Source organism: Haliaeetus leucocephalus, unplaced genomic scaffold (assembly GCF_000737465.1).
Source record: "Haliaeetus leucocephalus isolate CR32 unplaced genomic scaffold, Haliaeetus_leucocephalus-4.0 Scaffold924, whole genome shotgun sequence".
NCBI classification, from domain to species: Eukaryota; Metazoa; Chordata; class Aves; order Accipitriformes; family Accipitridae; genus Haliaeetus; species Haliaeetus leucocephalus.
In genome coordinates, this window is record NW_010973360.1 from 387,658 (window position 1) to 400,954 (window position 13,297).

Sequence of the window (13,297 nt, forward strand, 5' to 3'; positions counted from 1 at the left end):
GCAGCCGTCCGCCTCCCCACCGCGCCTGCGCCGCCTCCCCGCTGGCCGGCCCTGCGCGCGCACAGGGCGGTGCCCGCCCTAGCCAATGGGGTGCTCGGCAGCAAGCGGGGGGGCGGGCCTCTCCCAGCCCTGGCACCGCCCCCCCCTTTGCTGACAGGCGGTTCCCCGCCCGGCGGCGGTTGGCGCAGGCGGGGCGGGGCGGGTGTGAGGGGACGGGGAGCGAGGGAGCCCTCCCGCGTCCCCGCTCGCTTCACGGGGTTGGGCGGCCCTTCGCCGGTAAATCCCGCTGAGGTTTAGGTAAAACGATGGAAGTAACTAGTCAGTGCGGGATTCAGTTAGCATCGACGTTGTTCTGACGGATCCTTTTTGCGCTGGAGGCGGTCAGAGCTGTGGGCCTCGACCCGCGGTCGGTCGGTCGCTCTGCAGTTGCGTTGAGGAGAAGTTAGGAGAAGGCAGGTGTTCTCCAGTGTGGGAAGTCCTTCGGGTTTGGGCAGGCTGGCAAAGCCTGAGGAAACTTGGAGAAAAACGAGTATGCGGGTGGCTGCAGCTCACTCCCGGACTGCTTCCAGTCTGGCAGATCAAATAAGCCTTCGGCACTGCAGTGTCCAGGTTAAGAAACCTGGGATTTAGCTCCTCGCTTCTGGATCTTAACAGCGTTAGAGATCCCATCCCACGGAAACCTGAGTAACTTCGCATAGTTGCTCTCGTCTAGCCAGCTCCAAACCAACGCTCCCGTTTCTGTGTCCTTTCCCTGTGGGCGAATGATCCTTGCAGAACTTGCTGCACAGGGTGCTCCTTTTGGACCGCGTAGGACAGCCCGTGAGCCACAGTAAAGACAACGTGCAGGACCCCAGCTAATTTTGGTGGCTTCACTGAAGTGACTGCACTGCATAACCTCCAGTATCTTTACAGGTACTATGTAGCTTGAGCCGTATGTTGCAGTGACACATATCCATACGTTGCAGGAATATATCTAGTTATAAATAAATAATTTGTTGCTGTGTAGATACCCAGGAAGATAAAGGCATTTGGGAAGTGTGCCCTCTACTGTATTTTTTCAATACAACGCAGAAAGTATGTATTTCTAATACATAATATCTTCTGAGTGCCTCCACAATATTATTAACACTGTGTTAATAACTTTTTTAACCTCACAGTCACATAAATTCAGATTAGGCTGAATGCTGTTCAAGTTATGAAAACATTTTAATTAGAGTCCTGCACTCTGTTTGTACTGGAAAATGAGTCTGTTGTTTTCGGTTCCATTGGCTAGTTTACTTAAAAGTATGTCACCTCTACAAAAGGCATTTTGAACCTAGTAATCCGCCTTAATCCCCGCAAGCAGTCCTCTCAGGCGGTGGCTGGGCCTTAGGAGCTTGTTAGTAACTCTCTTTGATTGCCATTTTTAAATTGACAGGTGCTTCTCACCCTGTTAATGATATTGCTTGCTGCACTTGCTACGTGGCAAGCCTGGCAATCAACAGGTTCTCATCATTCTTTCTAGCAAGATGGTCTCCAGCACTTTGATTAACAGGGAAAAAACATGGCCTGAGTCTTCAGGTGGATACAGATGGATGGAGAGCTCGCTTACCTGGCAAAGAACTTGCTGTGTTTTATATTGTAAGGGGGGCGGGGGAATATTGCAGGCTAATCTTGGGGAAATACACCTCTGCTCCAGAAATTCCGCTTTGCTCGCTGCATTACATTTGCAGTTTATTGTCTAAACCATTCCAAAATGAGCAAAGTGGGGAAGTCCTAGACATTAAATTATGGGACAGAATGGAAACCAGACATATTAGCTTCTGTGCTGTTGTAGTCAAAACAGAGTAGTAATTCCAAGAGTTTCTGGTTTACCTACTGTTTCCATTTTGGTACATAATACTGTTGAGGGTTCACTCTGCTTTGCATGGTTGTAGTTTCTGACTGTAGTATTTTCCTTTGATTCTTACCTCTGATGTTTGTGCTTGAACACCAGGCTGAAACTCCTTTTCAGAAGTTAACCTGTGTGAGAGGTTTTTTGGTTTTCCTTTAGAGAAAATCATCTTTATCTGAGCCTCCACTGTTAGCATTGCAGAGGGGCTGTCAGCAGAGAACAGATGGCATCTTTAGTCTACATAATACTGCCTTAGGTTTGTACCTCAGTATGCTCAGACATATAGGATCTCACACAATGCATCTTCCTACTCTAAGTGCTTAATATCAATCCCTTTACCCTAGTATCTGAGATATTGTGCAGCTGGCCCGTGCTCCTGGGCCCCAACATTTAGAAACTCTTTCTGTGTGACCTGGCTATGCCCCAACTCCTTATCATGGCAAGATCCATGCATGTTACTTCTTTTCTTTCCCTGTCCTTCATCCCCTGATTTCCAAGGAAAGTATAGCTAAGTGCTGAGCCAGCAGGGAGCAACCCTGCTGTGCACAGCCCTGGTGTCCACACTCCAGGCACCAAGACTACTGGATTGATGCTGCTGAGTGCAAATTCCACAGAGAGAACGCCTAGCTCCTCTTGCTTTCCCTCAAAAAGGTTTGCCTTCCTAACCCTCCCTCTATTTTCCAGCACAAAGAAGTCAACCCCAGGATTCTAAATATCTGATGCATTACCGGATTTAAACAAACAAAAACCCAAACACAACACACCACAGAAAAAAAAAAGCCCACAGCCCAAAGTATTTTTTATGCGAAATCAACCACAACAGAAGCTTAGCATATCACATGACTTACCCATTTGTTGTTCAAATTCCTTACCTCACCTGTCTTGCATTGGGTAATACATCATCAATGAAATTTGTTGTGCACTTTAAATATGAAGCTTTGGGGATTTAGAGTACATCCCAAACAGTAAGTTTCCATTTATAATGCAGAATGTGTCCCAGGGAAGACTTACCTATGCATGTGTGTAGAGTAACCAAATGGTACTTTGCATTTAGGGGTGTGCTTGGTGTCCCCTTTGGCTGGAGGTGGCCAATTCAAGCCCTTGTATACAATTCTCGCTTTTATCAGCCTGTAGTATTTTGTTAACTCTTGTGTTAGAAAGTGTCATTTCTTTGTTCTGTAAGTTGTTAGCGTAGCAAGTCTTGTCTGGGGACTGTTTCTGGGAGAACCTGGAACAATCTTTCTGAAGACTGGCTTCTGTTTGACAGGGATCGGGCAACATTTGCTTCTTTGTGGTTTCCCCGCTCGCTGGGAGGGGCAAAATTAATGGGGTAAATACTAATCACATGTAAGTGTGAGCAAATTGGTCAACTTCACTATGTGGCTGTTCACTTTGAGTCTTTGGAATATGCAGCACAAGGCTGAGAGACTGGGCACAACCTGTGTTCACAGAGCTTTTTTTCTTAGTTTTGTTTACAAACTTAATGTTCTCTACTTTAGAGAACATATACCTTATCAAGAAAATTAAATCATATTCTCAAATGCTGGAAATTAATTGTTTACTTCTGTGGAGCAGCATAACAACATACTAATAGCCACTCTGCAGTCTAAAAGAAGAAATAAGATGATTCTCTTTATTACTGGAAATACTTGAACACTGCCCCAAGTAGTGATCCACTGTTTTGTTTATTAAACTATTTTTACATTACACACTAGATCACTCACTTCAGGTAAGTGAATTTTTCTGACTGAAGAGTTATAAAGAGAGCTCTTAATATTTAGCAATGTGTCAGAGTTCCTGAAGTCAAAACTGACTTGGATGTAACTAAGAACAGGTGCTAATCCCTTCCTTTCTTACTAATTCATTTTATGTTTTCTAAGGCATTTGGTTAAAGCAGAGGAGGCATTCATAATATTGTCATCTATGTTCAATTTTTAGGAACAAGAAGTTTCACTTCACAAATGCAATTATCTATAATTACTTGTATCTGAAGTTCCAGTTAAGCTTTCCTAAAACTAGCTGACATTGCTGGCAAAAGGATTAATTTATTCAGTTTCACTGAATGAGCATTTTTTGCTTAAAGTAGCAACAATCTCCCTAGGATATAAAGCATCATTAACAGTTTACCTGAATGCATACATGTGTACAGTTACAAAACTACAGGAGAGAATTTTATTGCTCTGATTCTCAGATTCTGAGTCATTGCTGCTAATGACAAACGTTTTCGGACGTTTTATTTCTAAAACTCTGGTGTATATCCTGTTTTTTTCGATGGTACACAGTGCAAACCAACAAGCCTGTCACTTCCTTTTTGGCAACCTTACAGGCGCTAGAGGCGCCTGCGTAAGCTGTCTGATGACAGAGGCTTCATTGTTCACCACTAGAATAGAAACATATTCTCCTTTTCACTAACAGAAGAAGGTACTGTACAACTTTCTGAGATGAGTTTGCTACTTGAACTGTACTGTTTTCTCCTTTAACTAATTATTGCCACAAAGAAAAAGACAAAAAGGAATACAAATGCCTTAGTTCTTTTTCCTTGCCATACTAACTCGCAAGACCCTTTACATCAAATCTTCATCATTTTGTTTCTCTACGGAAATGACAGACAGACTCAGAACTTTTTTTTCCAAGTAATGTTGCTTTACATCAGAATTCTCTGCAATTCTTGTTACTCTTTCTCAGTAGCCTCAAAAGGCTTTTGTAGCCTTGTGCACATCCTTGTGCAAATTTACAATTACAGACTTCTGTCAAATGGAGAATCTGAGTAGTTCTTAGTTTGCACTTTTTCCAACCAAATCAAATTGTACAAAATGAGCAGCCATTTAGGCTTACATTGGTCTAACTGTTGTCTGTGTCCTTGCTTATTGTGCGTGTTTTGGTAGTGCCTTGTGTCCTGAGCGAGAATGGCACCTCATATGATGTAACCTGTGAGCATACAGTTGGAAAAAAAAAATCCAGCCTCTTCAGAAGGTCTACAAAAAGAAAGCCTGAGAAAGTCATGTTTTCTCTTTAACCCTGGAGAGGCCAGCCTTCTAATGTAACTGTGCCCTATCGTTTGTAAGGTTGTGCATGAGTGTAAATGTTCTCATTTCTACTCTGACTCCACAAAAATGCATTTTTAAATAGACTGAGCAACTGCACTCTTTGCAGCTTTAGGCTGTGAATACCAACATATATGACCTGATGTTGGCCTGTTAACAGTTTGCTCCTCCTTGTAATCATCAGCTATAGGTTTGCCACCAAATTTTGTGGAAGAACTTTGTAACAAGATTCCGTAAAGCTTTACTGGTAACTTAATGAGATTAAAAACTGGTTTGCCTTCTGTAAGTTAGGCCTAAACATTAAGAAGTTTGTATCTGCTTTTTAAAAGGAGAGGTTTACCTAGGAAAAGTAGCCCTTAATGTTGGCTTTCTGGAAAGCGTATTTGAAAAAAGATAATTTCTAGGTTGTTTACAATGAGGAAAGAGAGCCTTGATTTACTTATAAAGCATTAATCAGAAGAACAATACAGAAACTTTTGCAGCTGTTGGGCATCATCTCACTGGTTTGTTTTATTTTTTCTTTCATTTCCTCTGTGGTTTTGTTTGAGTAGGTAATTTTTTGAGGGAACTTTATCAAGTGCTATGAGTCTCTAAATGAAAAGGTGTTTCTTTCATTAAAGGTGAAAATATTTTCACAAATGCTGTTAATGAATGCTTTCCTTGATTTCATACACTTTTGATATTGCTATTAAAAAAATTATTGAGAAGTTTCTATCTTGCTACCATTTTGTGTTCATCTTAATTTACATGGAAGTGATTTATTTTTAATACTTGTGTACTTAATAAATAGAGAAACGCTGCTGTTTTGAAAGAGCAGTAGCTATTAAATATTCATGCATTGCATTCAGTTAATCAGGCTCAGTAACCCCTGTTGCTTTGCCACAATGGCTTTTCACTGTACTAAAGAAACTTTGATATGAAGACTGTATTCTGATTATGCTTGAGATTGTACGTACATAGCATGTTGTTCTACTTGTCTGTTTAGTATATTTTCCAGTACATTTTAAGAAATGGGGGGAAAGCCTTATGCAATTACAAATGTACTAGAGTTCATTAAAACCAGTGCATCTTTGTGATCCTACTTAAAATTTAATTATGGAACACTTGCTTCTAAAACATCAGGTCATCCTTGGGCAAAGTCCACTTATGATCTACATATTGCAAGTCCCGTTTCCTTATTCCTTGCTTGAACTCACTGTTGCCCATCCTAAGGAACCTTTTTCTCTCTCACCATGTAAAATTTGTCTTTTATCCTCGCTGCTCTTCTGGAATTAACGTTCTTCTCCAGCCTTACAGTTACAGCTGTAAAGCCCATTCTGTTTGTTAGCTTCTGTGCTCCAGAGTTACTGTAATTAGTCTTAACTTCAAATGGGAGAGGTGAGGAAGACTGTTTCCTACAAAGTATATGATAGTCTCTTCCTCTTACAGGTTAGGAATTTTCTTATACCTTTCTCTCTAGCCTCCAGGTGTTGCCCTCTGACAGAAGAAATGGACCAGGGTTATCATGTTCACTGTGAATCTTACTGTATTCTCCCTCTATGCATTCAAGCTAAAATCTTGCCTGAAAATGTCATTTATTTTCCGTTACTCTGAATTTCTCTCTCTACTTCTGAGTGACTGTCCCCACCTCTTCACAACTAGGGGAAGAGCTCTGATATTGGTAACAGATCTTGCATAAAGAAACCTTTTTTTATGGTCCTCTTTGTGTTGTGAACATGATCTTTCTCTGACCTTGGGTGTGTTACTGCAGTCAAGAGTCTAGTAAATTTGAAGTGCTCCGTTTCTGAGGTGCAGTAGACTCTTACTTGCACTGTTACTGAGCAGCTACTTTTGTATCAGTGACATCTGTCAGGGCTTGGCATTGGTGAGTATATTTTGGTATCTAGTGTCAGTTGGTGCTTGAATGGGAGAGTTTTTAACTTTGTGCCTCTGTTTCCTTATGTGTATTAATGTTTTTCCAAGCTGCAAGGGTGCTGAGGTTAGAGTAGTAGAGGAGGCTAGTGAGTGTTTGCCTTCTAAAGAAAGCGACTTGACGTCTTCTGAAAGACTAAGCAAGCAATATGGCAAAATCACCCATCTGTGAGACAGGGCAGATTCAAACCCATCCAGTATTATGGAGTCATCCCTAACTCAGCTACTTCTGGATGCTTTGCAAAGACTAGACAATCTTGCCACTGTGTGCCGCCCCTCATCTGTTCTTGCCATGTTATCAGCTGTGCAGCGAGTCATGAAACAGTGTCATAGGATACCTTTTCATCACTGTTCTACACCTTGCTACAGGGAAAGAGTGAGATTCACTGTCAGCAGAACCTTTCATTACTGCACAACTTGTACCAAGGTCTGCCAATTTTTCTTCTTGTGAATACTTCAGTTCAACCACATCTTGATGTCATTAGGCTATATGCTGTATAAACAAAGTGCATTCAGATATCCAGTTCAGCACCATCACACTAATAGGTAATTGGTAGAAAATTGTGTTCTAAAAATAAGATAAACTCCATGGTATTTTTTATATAGGAAGTAAAGATAGCATGTACAATAACATTCTTTACACAAAAAAAAAAGGGGGGGGGGGGGCAATAGGACTTGTATTATTCATTAATAAGCAATCCAGATTCCTAGCTACTGTAAATTAGCACAGCTCTATGGCAGCCGTGCTGACATGATCACGTTGATACTCTGGCCACACCTTTCTAAATAATTTATTATCAATTCATATTAACTCATTTCATTTTTCCGGTGTGTAGAACTATCCTACTTCCCATTCCAAATAATTTCTATTCCATAAGCTACAAGGCGGGGGTGGGGGGAGGCAGTCTTTGTTTTCGTAGTTTCTTTTTAAACAATTAAAAGCTTAATAGTGGGGGTTTAAATGGATCAGCTTATTTCCATTACCAATTAATTTGCATCACTTCTTGCGAGCTCTCACTAGAGTGTGTCAAAGAGATTATTGTTCCATATTCAGGAGGAAAGGCCAGCATTATCGGTGTGTTCTTTGATAGTAGTAACTACCGAGTTAACATTACTGTAACTTTTTCTTTCTGAACAGTGAAAGGCTATATGTGCTCAGATGATGAATGTATATTACCATATGCTATTATGTGAAAACTGTGGTAGCCTCCACAGCCACAGAATCTCAATTCTTAACTAATCACAAGGTTTATTCAACTATACAACTAGAAAAGTTTACTTGAGGGCATTTGCTAAAAATACATTGTACATTTGTATGCTCATCCAGTATTACTATTCAGCCCATGGAATTTGTATTGTATCCACAGATTACTGTAATTTCTTACCTGAATCATCTGCCAAAGAAATGTTGGTGAAAGTGCCATCCTCTGCATCCAAAGGTAACTCCATTTTGCTTTCTTTTTTCAAAGTTTTTGAGACGTGCATTAAGCATGGCAGTTGTCAGCCATTTTTCAGTGTGCACGTGACTTCTCTGGTTAAATCTTTAATGAGTCCAACACACAGGTGTTATCGCATACAGTTGGCAACTACACACATCTTACTCTGTGTGGTATCTCATGTGAACCTTGAGCTCTTTTCCAGAAATTGTTAAGCTATAAGGTGTCTGCGTTCTAACTGCTTCGTCAGATACGTGCTGAGCAAACACTGTTATTGCAGGCTCTTTCTGTGAAAGAACTGTATATTCACACTAGCTGGCTTTTTGTTGTTGTTGTTCTTGGTTTTCTCTAGAGCTGTGTATGGGGGTTTTTGATAGAGAAAAGAGAGAAAGTAACTTGAAGTGCTCAAAAAAATGTTACTTGCAGTCCAAGCAAATGCAATGGACAGATTTGAGAGCAGCAAATTTAAAATGTAATCTTCAAATACTTACGAATGTGAGTAATTTTACTTACATGAACAGTTGCATCAAAACCAATCAGGTAATGTGAACAAGTGAAGTTATTTAAGTAAGCGTGCGACGTTCTGTGATAGTAGACAGGAGGAAGGAAGAGAAATTGAGTTCAGAGAAAACCCCACTTTAGTCGTCTTGGTTTGCTTCTTAAAGAAAACTGAACATAATTTGGACATATAAACTAGAAATTCACCTCAAACTACTTACCTCTTTAGAAACAGCTTTCTTTTGTACTCCTGGAATAGAATGTTTTTCTTGCAATTAATTTAAAAGTATAAATGGCCCTGGTCTTGATTAAAGACAGTATAGTGAATAGTGGAACCACTTCATTTTCAGGGGGTTGCATGTTCAGAATCTACCCGTCTTTTAATTTTGCTAGTTTGTATTCAGAAAAAGGCTGTAAGTTTAGGATGTTGACAAATAATTTTTTTCTTAATTGTAATTAGGAACCTCTCTCAAGTCTCACTAAAAATTGAATTTTAGTTTTGTGAAGCACTGTCCAACTATAGGATGAGATAATTCTCAGAATTTACAGTTTACCTTTCACATTTGTAGACATAATCGATGTGAACTCCTGAGACAGTTTCTGTGTACAAAGGTAAATGCATGTCACTTTGCAGGACAAAGGGCCTAAGACATTAAGCATTGGAATTGGTGCAGCTTACAGATATGATAAATGTAATGCTGCTATTTAGTTTTTTCTTCTGATCCTTTAACTGCTTAGTTTTATTTAAGCTTTTCGGTTGGTGTTTGCTGCCTTCGGAGATTACTGAAAACCAAGCACATTTTGCACTTTCAGAATTGTGTTGAGAGTTACTCATTTTTGCCTCACATTGATCAGAACCAGTTCAAAATTTACCTTATTGTTCTTGAGTAGTCTGTGTAAAGAGACCTACTGGTTTCATTCCAAATCCTTGAGTATCACAACAGGGGGCTGGATCAGGGTGTTTGGGGTTGTTTTTTTTTCTTCTTTCAGTGATGCAACAGCAGGCTTCAAAGCTCTCATGATGATGATAATAAAGCTAGAAAACATTTTGATATTTTGTCTTTATTATGTATTTTATTGTTCTCAGACACTTTATGTACAGTAGAAGCATTTCAACAACTCAGTTTGGAAGGGCAGATCCTAAAACCATGTGCAATTATATAATCTGTTACCTCTGAATTTTGTAAAATCATATGCCTGTGGAACTAAGGGTTTTATCTTGTCTGAACTGTGTAGCCCTCATCTAAAAGGTTTAATTAACTTTTCTTGCCTGTGTCAATATTGTTCTATTATATTGGCCATACAGGCTCCCTCTGGTAGATACAATTTCCATGTAAATTATTAGCTGGTTTTAGACAGACTCTCACGGTAGCCTAGAGAATATGGATGTTGTGCAGTTGTTATTCATGTCTAGATCAAAGCCATTAGTAAAAGTGATGCAGAGTAAAAGCTGTATTTTAATAAGAGCCAGTAAGAAAGTCTCTGCAGGATGAAGGAGAATATGATTCAAAGAGGAGTTTGGCTGCCTCATGTGGGATGTACTGATCCCTGCAACATACGGAGTCAGGCTCTTGCCTTTGTGCCAAGTGCCTTCCACTCCCTGTGGCACCAAAGAGCCCGAGGAGTTATTCTTCCTACCCTACAGGGTCAAGGCTCCAAGGCTCCAAAATGAGGCTGCTCTGCAAGTGTTTCAGAACTCGTAAAGCTCCCTTTGAAAGAAAGGTCTTTGGACAGACTGCTTGCTTCGTTTCCTCAATCAGTGCCTCTACCTCTGCAGGAGAGAGCAGCAAGTATAGATACATGTGTTTGGGTGCATGTGTCTAGTTGTACGTGTGTATATAAACAAAGACAAACGTGGGACTCTGGAGCTGCACTACTTTACAGAAGGGCTTTGCCTCTTATGAGGACTGGGGGATCAGTTAGGTTTGTGGGAGACCTACACAGCTTGTTCATGGAAACAGAGACTCGTCTACCAACAGAGAGAGGGATGGGGTTTAACTAAGAGGACTCTACAAATGTGATCTTGTTTCTTTCTTGCCCCAAATATTTTTCATGTTTAAACATTCACCTGTGTTCTATAATTTTAAAGGCAATGTAGAATTGTATCTGTAGTTAGTTTGATTTTGTGAGTGCTATGGTGAGAAACATTTTCTTTGGTGGTGGCCTGATATTTTGTTAGTGAAATAAGGTCTTTGGATAAGAGACGCCATGTAAATGTAAAGTAGAAGTATCCATTTCTTGCTGTCATCATGTTTGTTTTATAAGGAGGAACAGAAGAGAGCAGCAGCAGACAGAGGAACTCTGACCAGCTTAAGAGAAAGCTGTGTAATAGAATTAACTGTCAGAGCACAATGAGTTTAGCTATTTCCATGTGTGAATTATTTTCACTGGAGTAATGGACATTAATGTAAAAGTTAATTTGGTTATAAAACATCAGTTCATCTTTCTGAGGGTTTCATTACTAAGTTGAACAGAGGTTGTAGAGTACCTAGCAGCTGCCTGACTGCCTTTTAAAATAGGTGGCATAAGCTGTCAGAGGAGGTTGAGGGTAGGGGAAGTATGGGGACAGCCTCTCCTACAGCCACTCCTGTAAGCCTTTTATTTGACTTTGTAGCAATAGCATGGGTTGATGTAGCCATGTGCTAGCCTGGTTTTGATGAGTACTGATAACAAGCACATTAGCAGATCGCTGTCTGGATATGATGGACATGAAAGCAGTAGATAAATACCCAAGAATGTCTTCAGGTTTGGTGCTGAAATGCTTCTCCAAGCTCAGGATTTTGTAGTTGGTCAGGCAACTTTGTGTCAGCTACACAATTACAGGAGGGTTTAGGTCTAACTTAGATTTAAAACACGGTAGCTAAACCTGCCTGGTAGTAGGTTCACATTTTTATTACTGTAAGTACCATGTAACTATTTCCTAATTAAAATGATTTAATAGTGACCTGAAAAGGAAGTTGGCTCAGAGTTAAGTACAGATGTATGGAACGTTTTAGCTAAACCACAGCATGTGCTGTGACTCCTATTTATGCTAACAGTGTGACAGTGCTTATAGCACGGTTGAGGCAGGCTTCAGTACAACTCGGGTTTTGTAGGGTTCAGCCTTGCATGTATGAACTGAGCTACAACATCAAAACATTCAACAGCCCTTTTCACCTGCTTCCCTTGTTTCCTGTTACAGTGCTAATTTGTTATCTCTGGGAATCCACAGCTGCAGTACCTTTTGGAAACACTTTTCAGTGGCTCTATTTCTAATATTTTTCTAACTTGGAAAGGCAAGAGGGAAGAGTGGGGTCAGAGACAGGAGGTTAGTCAGTTGAGAGACAGTTTTGCTGTCGGCACCACTCGGCAAAATGTCACTGACCCCTTGTTCCAAAGGTGTAATTGTATAGAGATGCCTGCGGTTGCTCTGATACTTTCTGAGTATCAATAATAGAAAAGATTTTTTTAAGTCAGAAAAACATTCAAGTAAAAGAAGGTTTCTGTTGATTTCAGAGAATACTGGGACAGAGTCAGAGTACTCTGGGTAGGTTAGATCCTTGTTGCAACAGAGGTGTAATGGCTGACCTTCCATCAGGTTGCACTGTACGATCTTAATGCATTCATCTGCTTTTGTTATACAGTGGTTTGATCAAGAGCCCGATTTGAAGACAGGTTTTGCAAATGTGGATGTATATGATGTAAGCAACGTGGTATATTAATTAAGCCACTGAAGGATTCTGAAATAGGAAAACTATGTTTTCCATTATTAGGCGATGTTGTATCCTTCTGCTTTTAGTCAGCACGTTTAAAAACAAAACCAAAAATATTCCTTCTGAATTGTATTTTTTTCCAAGATAATAAGCTCTGAGTAAAGAGTACAATCCAGCTCTGACTGTATGGTTGGGTAATACACATTTGTGTAAATTGCTGGTACTTTCTAGCGTACAACAAAGTGTTTGCAATTATTTTTCTTACACAAAACATTATAAAAATACATCCAATGTATCAGACTGTATATAAAACACAGCATTTCAAAAGTATGTGCCTTGTTAGGAAATGACAGCTGCCAGTGCATTTCTGTTTTAATGAACTTTGAGAGGAAGGAACTGTGGCACATGTTTAGTGCCTGCTAATAGAGCAGTAATCATACTAGTAAATTCATAGGATGTTCAAAGCTAGTCTGACTGACACTGTATGACAGTAACCTACTTGCAGAACAACAGTTTACTAAGGTGGTAACAGAAGTGTATTAAATGTGTGTCCTGGTTTTGGCTGGGACAGAGTTAATTTTCTTTCTTGTAGCTGGTATAGTGTTATAGCAAGAAGGCTGGAGGGGCACAAGAAGTTGGGAGGGGACACAGCCAGGGCAGCTGACCCAAAATGGCCAAAGGGGTGTTCCATACCATAGGATATCATGCCCAGTATATAAACTGGGGGCAGTTGGCCAGAGGTGGCAGATCACTACTTGGGAACTGACTGGGCATTGGTTGGCGGGTGGTGAGCAATTGCATTGTGCATCACTTGTTTTGTATATTCCAATTTTATTATTATTG

General features: G+C 40.3%; 1 protein-coding gene across 2 annotated transcripts in view; it reads right to left on the reverse strand.

The window, feature by feature from the left end:
• The window catches only part of SCOC (short coiled-coil protein), a 22,888-nt gene extending 14,469 nt beyond the window's left edge, over positions 1-8,419 (reverse strand). The window contains exon 1 of one of the 2 annotated variants that reach the window (XM_010583612.1): positions 8,214-8,277. In XM_010583612.1, coding sequence (XP_010581914.1) covers positions 8,214-8,277 — 64 coding nt within the window. Of the gene's footprint in view, positions 1-8,213 lie in introns of both variants that reach the window. The other variant, XM_010583613.1, reaches the window with a different exon arrangement.
• Positions 8,420-13,297: the final 4,878 nt, after the last annotated feature.